Below are 22,048 nucleotides of genomic sequence, written 5' to 3' on the forward strand. Positions count from 1 at the left end.
GCCGGATAAGTAGAATTCCGATCTGGACTGTGGGTGGGCGGCTGATTGCTTCTGCCTGATGACGTATTTTTTACCGCGCCAGTTGTGTTTTTCTGGCGCCGCGGTTGGTGTGCCATGGCGCCGGTAAGGCATGCAGCAAGGGGCCAGACAGGGAGCTTTGGGTCGCGTGGCGAAGGAGTTTCACTGGTCGGATTCAGAAATAAGAATATGAAACGGAGGACGTGGCGACCTAATCATCGGCAGGCCTTCGCGGGGAGCGTTCGCGAGGGTATGTATGTAAGAAGGCAGCCTCTTACAAGTCCTCGGGCCTGCGAAATCTTAGGATACGCGATCCGCCCAAGCTGGGAAGGATTTAGGAACCAGACCGAGCCGTACTTGGGGCAGAGAAATCTATTCTTAAATCTGCCGAAGCCGTGGGCGTCTCAGAGTTCTGGACGGGAAGGCGAGGCAGTGTTGCTCTAAATCTTTCAACATTTTCCTCGACTTAATCCCATTTTTTAATGAGAACTCTTTTCGTCTACATTTTCCCCGTGAAACCGTAAGCAGAGAGAATCTATGAGTCCATTTGTGCATGTATTACGGTAAAAGATAGAAGGCGAGGCCGGAAATGTACTGCCCCACACTCTTGCTGATTACAAATACCCCAGAGCTCTCCAGTCTTCTCTTACTGTGTTTATTTGCTTCGTTTTAGTTTGTGTTTTTCATTTTGTCTTGCTGTTTGTAAGTACTTTAAAAACCCATTTGGAATGTATAAATCTTAAATAGGTAGTTTTCTGATAATTGCTGTTGAGAAAGTCATACACCGTGTTTCCTCGTTTGCGTTGAATTACTTTAGAAAATCAGTCGTATTTTCTCTAACGTAAGGTAATAGATGCGAGGGTTTTTTCCCGGAGGTATAAAGTGAAGACCTAGGTTAAGTGTTTGATTTGTGAGTACAATAAGTTGGAGTTGTGCAACACTCTACTCTTTTTTCCTTCTTTGAGATTCTTTAGTTCTGCACAATTACCGTTAGCCTGGTCTTTTTGCGAAGGACCAGTATACTGTTCATTCCATTAGCTTAAACTTGTTTTCTTGAAATAACGTTTTACAGCAAAACATAATGTAATTCTAGCACCTAAACGTGATGATATAAAAAGTTTTTAATTTTAATTTAGCAACTACATTGTTCATGCAAATTATTTTCTCAGAAAGTAATTCATGACTGATATATTCTTCAACAGGACAAGGCTTTGCATTTCGAAGAAAACTAAAAATTCAGCAAAATTACAAGAAATTGATATGGAGGGAAAAGAAGGCTAAAACCTCACGGGAATCCCAGTTCACGGATCGGTACCCTGATCATCTGAAACATCTCTATTTAGCTGAAGAGGAAAGACTCAGGAAGCAGCTTAGAAAAGCTGACCAGTCTTTGTTAGAACAAGTTGACCAGCCTCTGTCAGAAGAACAAGTTGATCAGCCTTTGTCAGAAGAGCAGTGTAGCACTGACCAGGCTTTGTCTGAAGAACATTGTAGCATTGAGCAGCCTCATCCAGAAGAACAATGTAGCATAAGAATAAAGTATGTATTACCATCTTTTGAAATTCTTCATTGTAGATGTAAGTAGGGTTTTAGGAAAGAGAATGCAGAACAATTTCTGTATTAATTGGGATTTTTCTTAAGGCATATTAGAAGTCACAGGTAATTATGTGAAAATATTTTCATGGAGGCTTTCATGTTAGCTTAAATGACTATAAATTAAGTCAGGTAGGCTTAATAGAAGAAGTAATGGAATGGGAATTAAGAGACCTGGGTTTTAGGTTTCAGCCTCTCAAGTACATTTAACTTACTTGGACCATGATTAACTCCTGTTATTAATGTATGTTTTTAAAAATAACTTAATTTTTGAGAGGTATTGTAGTGTAGTGCTTAACATCGTGGACTTTGGAGCTGGCTTTAATATGTTGGTGCCCAATGTCCTCTTCTCTAAAATGCAAATAATAATAGTAAGTATGTAATTTATAGCTGCCATGTTGTACAACCCCAGAATGGATTATTTACACGCTACGGTATCTTAGACCTATCTCAGATGTTGTGAAGATTAAATGAATTCATTTATATAGGTATTAAAAAGGCATGTGATACATGGGAAGTGCTACATGAGTTTTAACTGCTACTACTACTGTTATTATTAACCTGGATTTTTTTTTTCCCAAGAGGACATAGACTTGGTTGCAATTAAAAAAATAAATGAAACGGAATAGAGACAAGTTGGTCAAAGAACTTTGGGATTAAAGTTCATGTACACCCACAAGGTCCTTCATAACGTCCTTCAAATTAATGCCTTTTTCAGTCTGTCATTTCTACCATTCATATGCTGGTTTCCTGTTTTTAAACATTTTCAGATCTTTCAGAGCTTTCTGTATTTTCCCTGGTTGAAATATTTCTCCAAGACTTTCCATTTACTATTTTCTATATCTTGAAAGCTGTAACAAAATTTCTAATATGTTATTTGGACATTTTACTAATAAAATTAATGTCCTCTTCCTTTCAAATTCTCTTCACCCCCACCCCTTAAGTTGCATTAGTGAGATTTGACTATACAAATACTATTTGACATAATTGTGTCATAATTTTGGTTATATTATTTTTAATACTTGTGATTTGTTTTCATTTATCTTGCAAAGTTCCATTACTATTCCAAAGAAAAATAAAAAGAAAACATCAAATCAAAAAGCACAGGAAGAGTATGAGCAGATACAAGCTAAGCGTGCTGCTAAGAGACAAGTAAGATCTACTTTTAAAATATTTAGATTCATGTTCCTTTATCCTAAGTGTATATGTAAGCTTTTCTTCTTAATATGGGGCACATAGTATGCCCTCTGTAAGTATTTGCTGAGTAAATGAATAATCTGAGAAGAGCTGGAGAATTTCAATATTCAGATTCCTTGATTGTTTATATTACCCTTGAGAGGTGATAGTAGTAGTCAAGAATAGGATTTTAAAGGTACTGCTCATAGGTTAATAATATGAGCATCTGGGACAGTGTTTCTCAAGAGTAAGGTCCAGATAGTTGCATTTTTTTTAACAAGTGCCTCAAGAGGTTATGCGTAATAAAATTTGAGAACTACTAATTTTTAAAAATGTAGATGATTTTCATAAATTTACATTAAAGAGTTGGTTTTGCTTATTAAAAACCTTACTAGATTAACTTAGCAAAAAGTTACCACACTTTGTTATCATTCAGAAACCCAAAATTGTAACAGCCTTTTTCAAATGAGCAGAACAAAAGTATCCACAGCTTCAACAAAGTTATTTTATTTGTGGTTTCTTGTTTCTTATATTGAAGCTATATTAATCTATCACTTTAAAAAGGAGAGCACATCGATCAAAAATACCCCAAAGATGGTGCTGACATATAATTTCTTTTATGTCTTAGCTTTACAAATCGTGTAATTAAGAAATCTGCAAGTTTAACATCTAAAATTCGTATGATTATTCTTAAACTGATGGCAGACTAGGGTAAAGCAGAAACATTTCTCCATGGAAAAACTGGACCTTTGTTTCACAGTTAGTTAAGATTATGCATTTTTTTAACCAACCTTCTGAAACCTGCCACCTTTGGAAATAGCATACCAGATGGAATATGGACCATTATACTGAAAAACATTTACTGTTTCAAAAAAAACTTCCTTTATGTATATATAAATGTTACATCTTTGTAACCGTGAAAATTGAGCATCAGCCCTTTATTTGTAAGGTGAAGATAAATCCTAGCATAAAAAGTTTTAAAAGGATGGAATATGCTGTGACGTATATGAAAGCACTTTGTTAATTATGTCACTGTACAAATGTAAGGCTGTGTCATTTGGGGGCTATATGCATTACAGGGGAAACTGAAAAACAGTTCACATATTGCATTATTTAAGAATTTTTAACTTTTATATTTAAGAATATTGTATTTCAAGTAGTGATTTTCAGGTTTATATAACTTCAAATTATTTTTCTTTAAACTCCAATTAATTTGAGTCTTTATCTTAGCAAATCAAATGAGCATGATTAATTCTTAAATAATCAAAACCATAATACCTAGCACAATATTTTACATATATATAGCTTGTAGTCAATAAATGCTTCTTGAATTAAATCTGGATCAGATGGCAAATTTAAAAGAATACCAGATATTCCGGAAATGATTTGTGTTACATGGACTAGATAACCTCTAACGTCACTTCTGACTCTTCAGTGGATCTAATTAAATGTGAAACCATTAAATAAATGTGCCTTCTTTGTGCTTTAATTTTATTTGTATACAAATAATTTAAATTGTTTAATAACTTTACATTATTCTATGGCATAGCATGTATCATAGCGGCAAAGAGGGTACACTGCTGCACTTACGAGTAACACCTCACATTTTGCAAAATATAAGACAAACCTGAAGTGTTTGCATGGTGATAGCTATTTCAACAAAATTATTGAACAATATCTATTGTTTGTTACTAATGAAAATTATATATGTTAATAATTTCAGGAATTTGAGAGGAGAAAACAAGAGAGAGAAGAAGCTCAAAGGCTCTACAAAAAGAAGAAAATGGAAGTGTTCAAAATATTGAGCAAAAAGACTAAAAAGGGGCAACCAAACTTGAATTTACAAATGGAGTATCTTCTAAAAAAAATACAAGAAAAAAATTAGGTCAGACATGTTGCCTGATTAATCAAGGGTTAAAATATCTGCTGGCTACTGAATTCTCTTGTATATGTACTGTCCCTCCTAACAGTTAACTAAATTTGTCAACAAACACTGGATTGCTAAGCTATACTAAATATAAAATGTCCAAATATTTTTTGTTTTTCTAAAAGAAAATTTTCTATATATGCTCTGCATTATATATGATTTGTTTCTTAATTATTTGCTGCTGAATGAAGGTTGGCCTTCAAAACTGAAAGAGGGAACGTCTCTGGCAGTCCAGTGGTTAAGACTCCATGCCTCCACTGCAGGGGCCACAGGTTCCATCCATGGTTGGGGAACTAAGATCCCGAATGCTGCTTGGTATGGCCAAAAAAAAAAAGGAACTGAAAGAACCTGCTATTTGAGCAACAGGTTCAAGCATGTAATAACTTGTATACCATATGAAATTCAGATGAAATAAAGTGTTTTGAAAATAAGGGAGCAGAGCTTTCAACGAATCATTTCAATCAAATGTTTAAATTTAGCAATCAACTATTACAGTTTTGAAATTCCATAGTAATGGAATGGTGAAGGAGGCAGAGACTCCCCTTCGACTTTTTAATTTATTTTAAATTAAGTACATTTTATAGGGGGATGGTCTTTCCAGAAACCTGTAAGCAGGTTTCTACCTTTGGCCCCCACCATATTATAGTGAGGCCTTTATAAAGCAGAGTTTGATATTTATAATCTTTTCCTTAAGTGGATGTACATAGCTTACTAGTGTAATATTTTTTGAATGATGATGGTAACCCAGCAGTGTCACAGCAGGAATTAAGCTTTCCAGATCCCGTGGGACCCTATCATGTAAGAACATTGTTACTGGACCTTACCAGTGTTGTCTCTGTTGGTAGGTTTGTCAGCCAAGGGAAAGTACTGGAATACTGCTTCTCCTGCCTCCTTGCAATCACTGTAAAATGAGAAAGGCTTGGTTATCATCATTAAAACAAAAGAACTGCAATAATATTTGTAAAACATTGCATAGTAACGTGCAGTCCTTTATAAGTGGTAACAGATACAGCCCAATATTGCATTAAGGTTTTGGTAAGTCCTCCCACTGTACTGAGCATTCTGCATTTAAAAAGTACAAGGAGGGAGACGCAAGAGGGAGAGGATATGGGGATATATGTGTATATATAGCTGATTCACTTTGTTACAAAGCAGGAACTAACAGCATTGTAAAGCAGTTATACTCCAATAAAGATGTTAAAATAAATAAGTAAATAAATAAATCATGCCAGTCATAAAATGCAGTGTAAAAGAGCAAATTCTGAATATAAAGAGATTTTGATAATACTAGATAGGAAAGATCAGGACCACAAATGACACCCCGTGATTGGGACTGCACCACAGCAAATCTATACTTTGCAAGATACTATCAGTGTTTGAAATGCCAGAGAGAAGATACAGTGTGCCATGCTAAATGCACGGTGATAAATCTAACTTCTTGCTGAAAAATTTCTTCCAGTTTATTTGAAGTGTGCAGGGCATGGACCCCTGACAATTGGCATAACTGGTTGGCATTATGATGAGGCTGAAGCCATCCCCAGTTCTCCTTCCTACAGACCCATGAGTTTCTACTATAGAGTTTGTACTATGAATTGTCTTTGACAATAACAACTCTTGGGTTCTGGGAACATAGTTTTGTCCAGGATAACTGCTGTGTAAATCTGGTGAGTGTGAGGCAAGTGTTATAATTACTTTGGATGTTCTATTTGGACCTTTTAAAAATTGAGACACACCATAGACTTGATGTTGAATTAATATTAACTTTTGAGGAGCTGAATGAGCTACATCCATTTCCAAGTAAAACACACAGGCTGCAGCTGCTGTAGGAATCCATCTAGGCATTAACATTTCTGGCTGTGAGTGAACAAAATAAGAAACTGGAAGGGACTTGTTGGACTTCTACCTTATAAGGGCAAGAGAATTGGATTTGGGGTTTTGAGTTTTTTGCCTTTGGACATTAACTTGAAAGCTAATTTAATATATAGACTTTATTTTCTCCCTAGGAGTTTGAAAGGGAAATATTTATACTAAAATGTGGGACATCTGCCTTTTACTGGCAGTTTAACACTGGGCTCTCTTTAAGTATTTAGATAATTGCCATTGAGAACACTTGATGGAGTCACCCACGGAGCTGAGAGCCTTACATCAGAGATGCACACTTCATGGGTCTAGTGGCCCTGGGTTTCACAAATAGATATATTGAGGTATAATCAATTGAACATATTTAAAATGTATAATTTGGTGAGTTTGGGCATATGTAATCACTCATGAAACCAACACCACAATCACAAATCCATCACCATTATCTCCAAAAGTTTCTTCATGGCCCTTTGTCATCAATCCTGTCAGGGGCTCCCCAGATGGGTCCCTAGCAGCCACTGATCTGCTTTCTGTTACTATAGATAATCTGCATTTTCAAAAATGTTATAAAATTGGAATTATCTACTGGGTACTCTTTTCTGTCTGGCTTCTTTCAGTCAGACAAATTTGAGATTCATCCGTGTTGTTGCATTTATCAATAGTTCCTTTTTATTGCTAAGTACTCTATGGTATGGATGCATCAGCATTTGTTTATCCATTTGCCTGCTGATTGACATTTGGGTTGTTTCTAGTTTGGGGCTCCCACAAATAAAGCTACTGTGAACATTGTGTATAGGTCTTTGTGTGGACATATGCTTTCATTTCTCTTGGGTAAATGCCTAGGAGGGAAATGGTTCAGTCACATGGTAGGTATAAAACATTCTAGGAAATGTGACATCTCTAAAGAGATTAAGGCACTGGAAACGTGGCTACCTGCTGAAACTGAGAAAGGGGCTTGTGAAGTCAAATTAGGGACCCAGCAATGACACTCAAGATATAGCACTGTCTGCATTATATCTATTTGTATGCAGGCCTTTCAATGAGGATGCTTCATTTTCTGTTTTAAATCTCACCACTTATCTCAACCTGTTCCTTGGAGTACTAATAAAATAACTGGGGAGGTTGCCTCTATCTAGTCTTGCAAGTTTTACTAATTTCCGTTGTGTGCCTCTGCTCCAGCAAGCTTACTTGAGACTTGCTCTGTAACAACATCATGAAATTAAAGGTTTGCCAGGTGGCACCACATCAGAACAACCCAAATTATAGCAGTTCATTCACATGTACCGTCCTCTCCGGTGCAATGTTAGCATCCTTCTACTTTTTGGATTAGTCGTGAATAGAATACTGACTCTACTGACGTGAGCAGAATATTGGAAAATGACCTACTAAGATTCAAATGAATCCTTATAACCCCCACTGAGGTCATCCCAGTATCCATTCAAACTTGAAGAAGTCTCAGGAATAAAAGTCATTCCTCTGAGTCTATTAGAATAAGGATGGCCACATCTTAGTGCTTGCAGTACTCCCACACAGCCAGTTAAGAAACCGATCAGAAAAGGCTACCCCTGTTTGTTCAGGATCTCAAGGTGAGCAATAGAACTGTGATCCCTAGATTCCTAGTAGTTCCCAACACAAATATGCCCTGTCCTTCGTCCCTGAAAAAGTAAATATTTCACAGTGGTCAGTTTATTTGCAGCTTTCCTTACTAGACACATAGATAAAGACAGTTAATATTTGTTATTTTTGTGGAAAAATTAACAGTATATCTAGATGGTTATACCTCAGGGATTTACAGAATTCTCGTATTTCCTTCCATCTAAACAAGTCAGTCTAAACAAAAGGATTTAATTTTTCTTTGAGAGTTCATCGTTGTACAATATGTAGATTACTGTGCCCTCTTAATCTAAGTAGTTCACAAGAAGACTTCATATAGCTCTTTTCAATATCAGCTGAAAAGCTTTACAAACCATGTAGAAAAAAAGCTATAATTTTGTTAAATTGTATAAATTATTTGGGTCAGAATCTGTCAGCCATGGATGTTTTCCATCCACCAGAACAGAGATGATTCCATTTGACCAACTTTCTAAACTAAAAAACAATGAAAAGAATTTTGGGGGGATTAACTGGTTATTGCGAGCAATAAATGCCTAGTTAAAAAAAAAAGTAGCTCAGTCCTCTCATGAACTTATTAAAGGAAAAATTCCTGAGTCTCTTCCATGCGAAGCAGAAGTGAAAGCAGCTTTCTCCGCTTTCACTGCTTCTCTTCAACAATCCCCCACTTTGGGTACCCTTAACCATGTCGAACCCTTCTCCTTTTGTTCATGAGAGACAGGATGATATATTAGGAGTATTAGCTCGCCGGAGCCTGTAGGTTGCCTCTCTTAACCTAGTCCTTAGTTTAGTAACTGAGGCATACTTTTTATGCTTGCAGAACTCGGCAGCAGCTGTCAGACTGGTTGAAGCCTCTGCTAATATGTTGTTTGCTTCTCACTGACTCTGTGGTTTGCACCTGCTGAACAATCATTGTTACTTTTAGACAACACTCAAGATTTCTCTATCAGCAACTTTTCCATTTATGAAGCCCTTTTTATCTCTCTTACACATCACTGTTTAACATAGTTCAAACCTTACTCTTGTAATTTGATTTCTTTTCAGGATGAAGGGGAAACATGTGACTCTAGCAATAACTGAGGAAAGCATGCCCAGGACTGATCTTACAGAACCCCTTTTAGTTCATCTTGATTTAATATGGTTTATAGATGGATTTTATTTTAGAAATTACAAAGGCCTCCTCTTTTTTTGTATCTGCTGAAAATGCAGCCATTAAGGGGCTCCATTTTGTAATATTTGATCTTCCCAGGTAGCAGAATTAATAGCTCTGACTGAAGCCTTTATTGTGGCAAAAGACAAAAGATATGCTTTTAGAATTGCTCATGATTTTGAAATGTCATGAAACCTAAAGGATTTGTGACTTCTTCAGATATTTTGACTAACTGGGGGAACAATATCAATGATTTAGTAGAAGCTATTCAAAACTCACAAAGAAAAAAATGGTTATTAAATAGAAGCACATAGGCAGACCAAAAGCCAACGGCAATGTCCTTGCAGGGCTACATGCTAAATGAGCAGCTTTTACCACCCCAGCTGTATGAGATGCTTCTCTCCCCACCAAGTTGACGTCCTTCCCCATCAAACCTTCGGATGGATAACTGCTCAGTTTAAGCCAGCTACAGTTGACTCACAGCAATCAGACCAACCTTCTGAAAAACAGAATTGTCCATCACAGGGATGGAGGCTAGAAGTCTGAAATCAAGGTGTGGGAAGAGCCATGCTCCCTGGGAAGGCACTAGGAAAAGATCTGCTTCACGTCTTTCTTCTAGCTCTGGCTCCTTGGCATGTATTAGCAAACTCTAGTCTTCACGTGGTATCCTACCTGTGTGCATGCTTTTGTTTCCAAATTTCCCTTACGATAAAGACACCAGTTGTATTAGGACTCACCCTAATTACCTTATTTTCACATGATTACCTGTGTAAAGACCTTACCTCCAAACAAGGTCACATTCTGAGGTCCTGGTGGTTAGGACTCCAATATATCCTTTTTGGGGGATACAATTCAATCCATAACACATACCAACTTGAAAATGCTTTTCGACATTACCGAACACCATTTCTGTTATTATGGGCTCATGTTTCACAGTGCAAGCAAACTGCCAACCAAGCTACCAACTACCAAATCAGTGGATTTCTACTCACATGAGACCTTAAACAGGCTGAGTCAAAAAATTCTCCAGAAGCAGACAAGAAGCAGTCACTTTGCCCAAGAACTGTGAACCAAGGAGATGACAATGGATATATAGCCCATGCCTGAAACTGACAAAATAAGACAGCTGAATGGATTTCTTTAGAACAATCATTCTCTTTTTGTAATTATTGTTCTGGTATTCTTGGTCATTTAACCCAAATATCACTAGATCATTGTTTTCTTTCAGCATAGTTGAGTTTAACCGTATGCAGTTCTTGGTGTATTCGAAATACATGGTTATAGTTAGCCTGTGCCTTTGCAATAGCATTTCGTGCAGAAACACTTGGGTATATGGGAAATTCGTTTGTTTGTTTGTTTGTTTTTTTACTGAAAATCTCCATGCTATCAGTATCTTGTAATTCTAGTTATTATGCAAGGCATCTGTGATTACTCTAGTCCCCAATGACCATGATCCATATGAGGTTTGGGAAAACTCCTGTGTTTCTCTGCAGAGGCCCAATTTACCTGATCAAAACCCACACAGGCCATGAGGTCTAAGTGGGGACAACTTTTGTTACAACTCAATTTCAGAGGCTAAAAACAATAATAGATAATGATCAACACAAATACATGTCACTTTCAGGTATAAGCAAGAAATAAAAAATAATATAAAAATGATAGTAGGATACAATACCAAGGGTCTTCAGTGCAAGTTTTCTGAGGTCTGATTTTGAGTAACTCCTTCTTCCCTATATCAGGTTGGTGAAACCAGGGCTTATTGCATGTTACCTGTTAGCTGATTAGGCTTAGAAATTTAGCCTACCTTATGTCAACCTTACAGATTGTACAGAATCCATTAGTGAAGGCAAAGCAATATTCCATCCACCAAAATTAGTTCATCACTGGCTAGAAGGTTTGCTTGGATCAAGGAAAATTTCTACTTGCAGTTGTGTTTATGGTAATACAGTACAGCTGTATAGGTTTCAGAAAATTTTTCAGAAAATCAGCTTTTGCTAAACCTCTGATATATAGTGACACTCAAAGATGATTCTATGCTAGAGTAGGCTGAATTCCTTATGGTCAAACTTTCTCCTCTGGGATAGAGGGATAACCACAAGAAGGGACAGATGAACTTTGACCTCTTGGGCACACTACATACAAAGCAGAGGCAGCCAAATGCCATAATCCCAAATTGGGGAAATCACATATAATGCAGAGGTGCTTTGATGGTGGAATCCTAAAATGGGCACCATACAAACACTGTAACCCAGCCTAGGGCTTACTTAACCCACCAATCCAGATATAGCCATCCAATGGACGTCACTGAGAGATCTTGTTTTCCTAATATGGAACAGAGATTGTTCACCATCTCAGGGTTATAGAAGACCTAACTCCATTTCTTATCCCCCCAAACTTTTTTGTGAGAGCCTCCTATATTTGGTCTTTTATTATTATACATATGCATACTAAAATTATTTTATTATCATACACTATTATTATAGTATATGTAATATTAATACACTAGAAATAGAGAAACTAGTAGAAGGAGCTGGTTTCATAGAAGTGGAAAAAGTCAAGATCTTTAATACCATTCACTCCCACTTGCCATCCTTATGAGAAAGTCTTTTAGAAATTCTGCTTGAGTTAATACCATGGCAGTAGGATTTGAAGGTGACTTTTTGTGCTTTTAAATGTAGATTAAAACCTGACTTTGTTTAAAAAGCATTAGCATATCTGTGTGACCTGCATTTTATGCTTGCTTTTTGAGAAGAGTAGTTTGGATTTCTTTTTTCCTAATCTACATATAATTTGGCGTAGTATCAGTGTATCATTTTAAATTGTAAACATTCACAATAACTGCTTCCTTTATTAAAAAGTGATAAACTACTGCTAAATTCACTTATTACATTTACCCCCAAACTGCTTTTCCAAGCAAATTTATTTTTGATATACTTTATTAACAAATTAATTAAAAAAACAAATCTAAGTTTTGAATCAGAGAAGAGAGGCCTAAAATTTAGAGCAACCCATGCCTAGCCCTTTAAAATTATTTTTTTGAGCTATATTCTGCAATATGGATTAACACAATTCATAATTCTGGATATTTCTATATGCTTCCCAGGGTGTATACTCTATCATCAACTCTGAAGGCTTATCCACATTATTTGATTTAATAGAATGTTTTTACATTAGTGGCCTAAAAACTAAGCCATCCACAGGAGTCATGACAACAACCTTTTTGTATACAAAGAAGTTTTAGCAATAATGGAATACATATTGTTCTCAAAATGAGAAACCACTAATCTAGTGGGAAAGGAGAGAGTAGGTCTTCGCTCTTCATTGAAATAGTTTAAGAGTTTGCAGTATTCTACTGTCCCAATAATGCCTAAAGCTGGGGAACATTAATAATTTATGTAAAGTATGACAGGAACAAATATGTTTGAATTATCAACTTACATATTTACAATTTGACTAAGGATGGAATTTATGTTTAGAGTTGTGATTACAAAATTATTGTTTTGCCACTTTTTAAAAAGCTATTAAAGAGTTGGAGAACTAGCTTAAATGTTCAATCTTGGGACACATTGTAGATGACAATTTCGAGTTTGGCTTCTGATACTATGAAATGGGACAAACTGCCTCAAGATTACACATTGAAATAGTAATAAATACTACTTTTAGGCCTTACTAAAAATGGCTCAATTAACTGTACTCATGTACATTTATTTCATTTATATTTCATAGAAACAGAATTCTAAATATAATTTAGAATTTAGAAGTGGGAATCTATGAAGTAAAATACTACTTATTTACTCAAGGTCACACAACGATTTGGTTTCTAAGCCAGAGACAGAAACTCAATTTCCTAACATCTACCCCAAGCTGCTACATGGATAACTCTAGAAATTCCATCTGTGAAATTTCAATCAAGACAGATATTTAAGCCCTTTGAAAAATTTGCTTACCCTGTAATTCCACATTTCAGACTGATTATTATACAGTAAGCCACAGTTGGGTTTTTTTTGGATAGTACATGCTGGCACAGCATTTTGCACCACTTTGGAGTAACCATGACACACACACATTTGAATAAATTAATGTCTAGTCTCAACTGCCTCTTCTTGGTTGACCAGTATAATCTTTGCAGACTTTGGAGTCAGTGGAAAAGGAAGAAATGATGAGAAAACCATTTAGAACCATGTTAAATGTTTACATGAAAATTAATCACAAGTCTACTCCTTACAAGCTGTGTGACATTACAAAAAAACTACTGCCTTTGTGCCCCAGTTTACCTTTCTGTAAAATGAGCATGATAATATAGGTTCATAACTTATTTTCCAAAACCCTTGGGTCCAAGGGTGTTTCAAATTCAGAATGTTTTGGATTTTAGATAGGTAATTCAGTGCAAACACCATATATTTACATAACAGTCACAGTAGGGATTCAAGCAGCATATTAAACTTACTGCAGCAAAATGAATAAATATTCAAACTAAGAGATAATTCAAGAATAAAAATAGCCTCATATCAATTCAGGTCAGATTTTTGCCTGTGTGAAAAACAAAACAAAACAAAACAAAGTTTTCAGAGACTTTTGCCTTTCAAAATTATAGCTGAAAGATTGTAGACCTGATATAATATGTAAATCATAGAGTAATTTAAGTGGATAAATAAGTTATTTCATGCAAAGCACTTATACTGGTAACTGACACATAGTAAGTTACCTAATTATTATTTTAATATTGTGTATCTAATTTTTTCGAGATGTTACACATCGATTAAATCAACTTGTTTGCAATAAAATATAGTCAGTTGCCCAAAATTATACTAAGATCTTTATATACACTATCTCATTTACTCCCCTTATCAGTCCTCTGATAAACACTATTATTGTTGCCATTTTCCATTGAGGAAATTATCATTCTTTGTAATATACTCCCTTAATCAAATTTAATAAATTGATGTGCAATCCATGCTTCATACATTTCATACAGAGAATAGTATTCACCTCCAATAAATTCCTCAAAATTTGTTCTTTGTGAAAAAAGTTTTCAAAATTGCACTTCAGTTGATTCAAGCATCTTGTTTCCAAATAGGAATGATATTCATTACTTATTTGATGAAAGTTTCTTTTAAGCCAGTGACTCATTTTACAATTATAAAAATGAAGAAAAGATATTCAAAATTATCAAACTCACATATAACATGTTTCTAAAAAAATTATAGTTAAGAACTATCTATACTTGTCTTTTCTTATTTTCCAGTATCAGATGTATACACAAAAGGGTTCTCTTAGCTATCTGGTGGCCAACAAATTTTTGTACAGTATGAATTATGCTAAAGAATAAGCCAAGCAGCAGTACATTTAAAAAATGTATAAGTAAACGAATATTATAGATTTTCCCTAAATATTAGAGTCAGATGAAAATGCAGATTTTTTATAAAGGAAAACTATGTAAAATTATGAACTACTAATGCACTGGTATACATCTTCCCTGTATAGTGTCTTATATTCCACTTACTATATTACAAACATATTTTTATATCATTAAATAGTCTGATAAATCATTATATTAATTATTTATAGGTAAATAATATTTAATAATGTTGAGCCATAATCTTCTAATTAATTGCAAATTATTGACTTTTAGATTATGACTATCCTAAAATGAAAAACAATGTAATGAAATTTGTGTATAAAAACCTTTAAACACTTTTTGAATAAAATTTTCTTTACATTTCTGTCTCACATAAAATATCTATACAAAAATTCATAACACATTTTATGTTAAACTAAGCCATAATGTGTATCAGGTGGATGTTACAAAGTATTCCTTTTTGTGCTTTAAAAAAACTCTTGGACTTCCCTGGTAGCACAGTGGTTGAGAGTCCGCCTGCCGATGCAGGGGACACGGGTTTGTGCCCTGGTCCGGGAAGATCCCACATGCCGTGGAGCACCTAGGCCCGTAAGCCATGGCTGCTGAGCCTGCGTGTCTGGAGCCTGTGCTCCGCAACGGGAGAGGCCACAACAGTGAGAGGCCCATGTACTGCAAAAATAAATAAATAAATAAAATAAAATTTAAAAAATTAAAAAAACTCTTTTGGATCACACAAATATTCAATTTTAATGGAAAGAAAATATAGAAAAAGAGTACTGGCTATCTTTCAGATCTGAAAGAGAGTGAAAAAATATGATTATTTTTTCCAACTCCTTCTTACATAGGCTTATTGAAAGATGAAAGCTCCTAATTATATTGTTTTATCATAAAGCTATGATAATTACCACCATTTTTAAAGAAAGGATATTTTGTTTTAATTAATTTGAAATGGTACTTTGTACAAATGGGAGATAGAAAAAAAAATCACTTTGTGTAACTGGCTCCAAAAAACATGAAGCTCCACCACCTGGATTCAGATGACATGATACTATACATAGAAAAATCCTAAAGATGCCACCAGAAAACAATTAGAGCTCATCAATGAATTTGGTAAAGTTGCAGGACACAAAATTAATACACAGAAATCTGTTGCATTTCTATACACTAACAATGAAATATCAGAAAGGGAAATTAAGGAAACAATCCCATTTACCAGTGCATCAAAAAGAATAAAATACCTAGGAATTTATTCCTAGGAGGCAAAAGACCTGTACTCCAAAAACTTTAAGACACTGATGAGAGAAATTAAAGATGACAGACAAACAAACAGATGGAAAGATACACCATGTTCTTGGATTGTAAGAGTCAATATTGTTAAAATGACCATACTACCCAAGGCAATCTACAGATTCAATGCAACCCCTATCAAATTACCAATTGCATTTTCCACAGAACTAGAACAAATAATTTCACAATTTGTATGGAAACACAAAATGCCTGGAATAGCCAAAATAATCTTGAGAAAGAAGAACAGAGCTGGAGGAATCAGACGCCCTGACTTCAGACTATACTACAAAGCTACAGTAATCAAAACAGTATGGTACTGGCCCCAAAACAGACATATAGATCAGTGGAACAGGACAGAAAGCCCAGAAATAAATCCACACACTCATAGTAAATTAATCCATGACAAAGGAGGCAAGAATATATAATTGATAAAGGAAAGTCTCTTCAATAAATGGTGCTGGGAACACTGGACAGCTACATGTAAAAGCATGAAGTTAGAAGAGTCTCTAATACCACATACAAAAATATACTCAAGATGTATTAAAAAACCTAAACATAGGACCAGGTACTATGAAACTCCTAGAGGAAAACATAGGCAGAACATTCTTTGACATAAGTCACAGCAATATTGTTTTGGATCCATCTCCTAGAATAATGGAGATAAAAGCAAAAATAAACAAATGGGACCTAATTAAACTTAAAAGCTTTTGCTCAAGAAAGGAAACCATAAACAAAATAAGAAGACAACCTATGGAATGGGAGAAAATATTGCAAACAATGAGGCTGACAAGGGATTAATTTCTAAAATCCCAATGAGGGATTAATTTTGATATTAATCTCATACAGCTTAATATCAAAAAAACAAACAATGCAATAAAAAAATGGGCAGAAGACCTAAATAGACATTTTTCCATAGAAGACATACAGATGGCCAACAGGTACATGAAAAGATGCTCAACATTGCTAATAATTAGAGAAATGCAAATCAAAACTGCACTGAGGTATCACTTTACACCAGTCAGAATGGCCATCATCAAAATGTCTACAAATAATAAACGCTGGAGAGGATGTGGGGAACAGGGAACCCTCCTATCCTGCTGGTGGGAATGTATACTGGTGCAGCCACTATGGAGAACGGTATGGAGGTTCCTTAAGAAACTAAAAATAGAGTTACCATATGAGCCAGTAATTCCACTACTGGGCATATACCCAGATAAAACCATAATTCAAAAAGACACATGCACCCCAATGTTCATTGCAGCACTATTTACAATCCAACTGCAGGGCATATATCTGGAGAAAACTATTTGAAAAGATACATGCAACCCAATGTTCATAGTAGCACTATTTACAATAGCCAAGACATAGAAGCAACCTAAGTGTCCATCAACAGATGAATGGATAAAGAAGACGTGGTATATATATATACAATGGAATACTACTCAGCCATAAAAAAGAATGAAATAACGCCATTTGCAGCAACACGGATGGACTTAGAGATTATCAAACTAAGTGAAGTAAGTCAGACAGAGAAAGGTAAATATCATATTATATCACTTACATGTGGAATCTAAAAAATAATAATAATACAAATAAACTTATTTACAAGACAGAAATAGACTCGCAGACATTGAAAACAAACTTACGGTTACCAAAGGGGAAAGGTGGGGAGACATAAATCAGGCTTTGGGGATTAACAAATACACACTACTATACATAAAATAGATAAACAACAAGGACCTACTGTATAGCACAGGGAACTATATTCAGTATCATATAATAACCTATAATGGAAAAGAATCTGAAAAAGAATATATATATTTATATCTGAATCACTTTGCTGTATACCTGAAACTAACATAACATTATAAATCAACTATACTTCAGTAAAAAAAAAAAAAAAAAAAAGAAGCAAAATAATGACCACATTCCTTTTCAATAATATCCTGATATATTGTAGTATGTTTCTAGAAACTTTCGGTTCTCTAGAAGATTCAATCTTATACAGATATTCTAGAGAGGAAATATGCTTTCATTACATATGTTTTTTTGTTTTTGTTTAAAGCAATTAACATTAGGTCTCAAAATGACATTCTGGAATTATAAGTTCCTTAAATTAAAAAAAAAGAATGGATATCCAAATTGAGGAACCCAAGAATGTGGGTTTGATGGGCATAGGTTACAGGAAGAATGGGGATCCGGACCATGTATTTCTTAAGTCTGATTTATTCCCTTCCTGTGCATATAAAGAACCATTAACAATATAATGATTAATTTCAGAATAACAAAAATGTCCAGCTATCATTCTGAGATTTAATGAGCCCTTTTCTGGAACACATGACATTTGTTCTTTCCTTCTAACAGATAGTCCTCTTTGAACCAAAGCTAGACAATTGTACAAAGGCTGTCTGGCCTGAAGAATCCCTTATGGACTAAGTAAAAAACTTGAATTTAGCTTACATTTAATTTGTAAGTAATGTAACAATCCACACTTTATATTAACAAATGTTACTACAACACAGATAGGCGACCAATCGTTATTCTCTACCCTCACATTTTGTAGTTAACGTAGTTATATATATAATAGTTAACATAAATAAACAGGCAATACAGCATAGGTAGGGAGAGCTGTGGACATGTTTCACCCCGATACTTTATAGTTAATAAATGGTACTATATTTGAGATAGGGAGACCTTTAGACAGGTTGGCCTTCTTCATCTCATGTAATGCAATTGAACATTTCCCCAGTAATACTGATCAAAATAAAGAACAAAGTCTATATGTTCTCTGAACTGTGTTACAGTTTATAATTCCCTGGTTATAATACAGATTGACCTTTAATATAATGCATTTTGTTTTCTAAAATGAGATGAGAACATAAAATTTGCATTATCTAAAGTCACAGCATGAGACTGCTTAAACTCTGCAGCTGGATGTTTATAGCTGCTTTTCTCCTAATTCTCTTTGTAGTGCTGTAATTGGATGTGCTACATATTAAAATTCACATCTTTTGTGCTGATGTTGTATTAATGTATTTTCTCAAGTTGAGTGTTCAACTGTGACAACACAAATAATATAAAAATATAAAGGGCTCTGCTAACCCCGTTTTCTTCCTTTTGCTATGAATTAAAGAAAATGACCTCATTATGACAATGGATTTCTCCATGACCTACTACTTTCTTATTTCTTTAACATCCTCTCCTGATGCTCCTGTATATGCAATTTATGTTGTACTAAAATTCTCGTGATTCAGTAAGAATTGAACTGTGATGCCACACTAGGTAGGAACAATGTTGTAGGGAAGAGTAGTTATTTTAGATGTACTTAATTAATTGAAAGTGGGATGTAATAGAAAAGGGGTAATCTTGGATGACTTCCAAATTTGTATTTTGTGTGACATACTGAAATGAAGTCCTAAGGGCAGGGTGGGAGGGTAAGAATTTGGAAATGACATCAAATCATATCCTGTGGTTTCTCTACACCTTGCCTGTACCTGTGTACATAGTTTTCTTACGAACCTCTTCTCCAGTTTACGTCACCTGTTTCCTGCCAGGACCTTGACCGGTATAATAACTGGTACCCAAATTGGTCTCAGGAAGCAGAACTTCAAATTTTGGAAATAGATTGCTCACATATTTCAGGAGTGCTGGGAATGGACACGGGTAATCCATGACACGCAGTGACATTATGATTACTCACACGATCACTTATTATAGCATGTGATGAAGTATATGGGCAGGCAACAGTATTGGGAATTCAAGTGGATGTAAAACTCAGTTGTTATAGCAAAAACCGTGATTATAAAAGTTGTGGTGGGCTTCCCTGGTGGCGCAGTGGTTGAGAGTCCGCCTGCCGATGCAGGGAACACGGGTTCGTGCCCCGGTCCAGGAAGATCCCTCATGCCGCGGAGTGGCTGGGCCCGTGAGCCATGGCCGCTGAGCCTGCGCGTCCAGAGCCTGTGCTCCGCAACGGGAGAGGCCACAACAGTGAAAGGCCCGCATACCGCAAAAAAAAAAAAATAATAATAGTAAAAGTTGTGGTGTCACCTGGCTCTTTCTGATGGCCCTAGAGAGTATACACGTGGCAAATGAACAGTTGAAAACTAAAAATATCTGGCATGGATGATTAGAAAGTTTAAAAAGAAGTCTTGAAGGAGTTCCTCATTTCCTATGGCCAGAGGGTGAGAACCAAGTCCAAGGTCCAATTCTGAGGATTTCAGAATTCAAATAAATTCTCAAGTGGGCCAGGTCTCTTACACTGATAGAAAAGTATTGGTGGCAGAAGGGGTGGAGTTTTAAACCATGAGAAAGCGTCATTTGAGTAGCAAGGATGAAGCTGGGAACTTTGATGTTCTCCCCACTCCCACCATCAATTCACTCAAATATAAGACACAGAGGAAAAAAAAAAAAACTCTTCTGCATAAAAGCCTTTCAATGACTGCACTTGCATCACAAACTAACTCCCCTCACAACACACCCATCACTGCTTCTGGACGAGGACTGCTCTATGAGGAGGTGGCCCACACACCCAAAGGAGTTCAGGACCTCTCCAATCTTTATTGGCAAGAAACTAAAGAATGGGGGTGGGCGTGGATTTTAAGGGATTAGACCAAGGAGGATAAAATATAAGGCATAATCAGGCTGAATCACTGTCATGGATGCATTCAGCCAGAATATGAAATTTAATATATTGGCCTAAGCATGTGAAAAGTTGTTAATAATCTGATGAATTGGCTCATTTAAGCCTGGACTCATCAATAACCCACATTTTACATGTGGAAATGCCTGACCTTTGCTGGTATACTTTAAAGGAAGAAGTCCGAAGGCTCAAAAAGACCGAAACGTTGGAATGAATCCACTCAGCCCCTTCCAACCATATCCCAAAGATGGATACTTGAGAATACTTCCTTCATCAAAGCTCTAAGAAATGTATTTATTACTGAGGAGGCTGCCAACCTGGTAGGCGTGGAATTTTAACTGGCTGCTAACCACAGCCATTATTAAAAATTAAATTAATTATCCCCAAAGGCTTTATTAAAATAATTCTTCTTTCCCCAACTATATACATATGTGAAGCAGGAACTCCTTCATATACTTCAACCAAAACAACACATTGCAACAAATTGGATACAGAAACATATATGGGATCCCAACCGTCTTTTATTAAGTCTGAAAAAAATAAAGAGATTTGCAAAAATATGGAGTAATGTCATTTTTCTTATTATGTTTTTTATTTTAGAAAATAGTTATTTTAAAAAATAGTTATTTTTCACAAACTGCATTACTTGTTAGCATGTAAGCCTCTCTACTATCTTATTCATTCATTTTAAATAAAAAAATATTTTGAAATTGTGTGATTTTAACTTATAATACAGTGAATGGTGAGATATACGTGTATGTGTCCATGTATAGTAAAAGACTTCTTTCCTTAATAAATCTTAAGAGTTTAAAAAGAAGGGGTTCAGAGATAAAAAAACTTTAAGGACCAGTGCTTTAGACCATTTTTCTGCCAGATAGTCAAAGAGCTCCCTCTCTCATCTTTCCTTAGGTCTTTATTAAAGATCACCTACAATGACTATCAGAAGTAAAATTGCAATCTTTTCCTCCGAATACATATCTCCTATCTCCCTCCTTTGCCTTATTTTTAAAAACTTATCACTAACTTACATGTATCTTATTTATTTTATTTACTGTGTGTCTCTTCAGGTGAATATTATAAGTTTCCTCAAGGCAGGGAAATGGTATGCCATATTTACCACTGTATCTATAATGTCTAGAAGAGAGCCTTGTATGTGGTAAATGTTTAATAAATATTTTAAAAATATATATTATCTTTTGAATAAATATTTTGTTGAATGAATAAATGAATTTCAGTTATCAATTCTATGGATAGACTTCTCTGACTTCCCTAATCAGCTAGAGCAAGAGTTCTAGTTTTGTGCCATGGACATGTCAGAGTATATTTTTCTAAAGTTTAAGAATATTATCATAAAATATCGAATGAACACTTGTAAAAATGTATTCAATTCATTAATGAGGTAACTAGCAGGAAGGTTAAGTTTGTTCA

General features: G+C 35.3%; 1 protein-coding gene across 1 annotated transcript; it reads left to right on the top strand.

Annotated features, from left to right (window-relative positions):
• Positions 1-109: 109 nt before the first annotated feature.
• Positions 110-4,856, top strand: CCDC59 (coiled-coil domain containing 59). Its single transcript, XM_065887993.1, has 4 exons — positions 110-268; positions 1,221-1,557; positions 2,664-2,763; positions 4,511-4,856. Exons 1-4 carry the CDS (start codon positions 115-117, stop codon positions 4,670-4,672), a joined length of 753 nt encoding a protein of 250 aa, XP_065744065.1. The 5' UTR covers positions 110-114; the 3' UTR covers positions 4,673-4,856.
• Positions 4,857-22,048: the final 17,192 nt, after the last annotated feature.

The sequence above is a fragment of the Phocoena phocoena genome, chromosome 11, assembly GCF_963924675.1.
Source record: "Phocoena phocoena chromosome 11, mPhoPho1.1, whole genome shotgun sequence".
Taxonomy (NCBI): Eukaryota; Metazoa; Chordata; class Mammalia; order Artiodactyla; family Phocoenidae; genus Phocoena; species Phocoena phocoena.

Coding starts and splice junctions, on each gene's coding strand:
- CCDC59 (XM_065887993.1), top strand. CDS start 115: ATGGCGCCGGTAAGGCATGCAGCAAGGGGCCAGACAGGGAGCTTTGGG. Junction 269..1,220: donor CGCGGGGAGCGTTCGCGAGG/GTATGTATGTAA, acceptor ATTCTTCAACAG/GACAAGGCTTTGCATTTCGA. Junction 2,764..4,510: donor AGCGTGCTGCTAAGAGACAA/GTAAGATCTACT, acceptor TAATAATTTCAG/GAATTTGAGAGGAGAAAACA.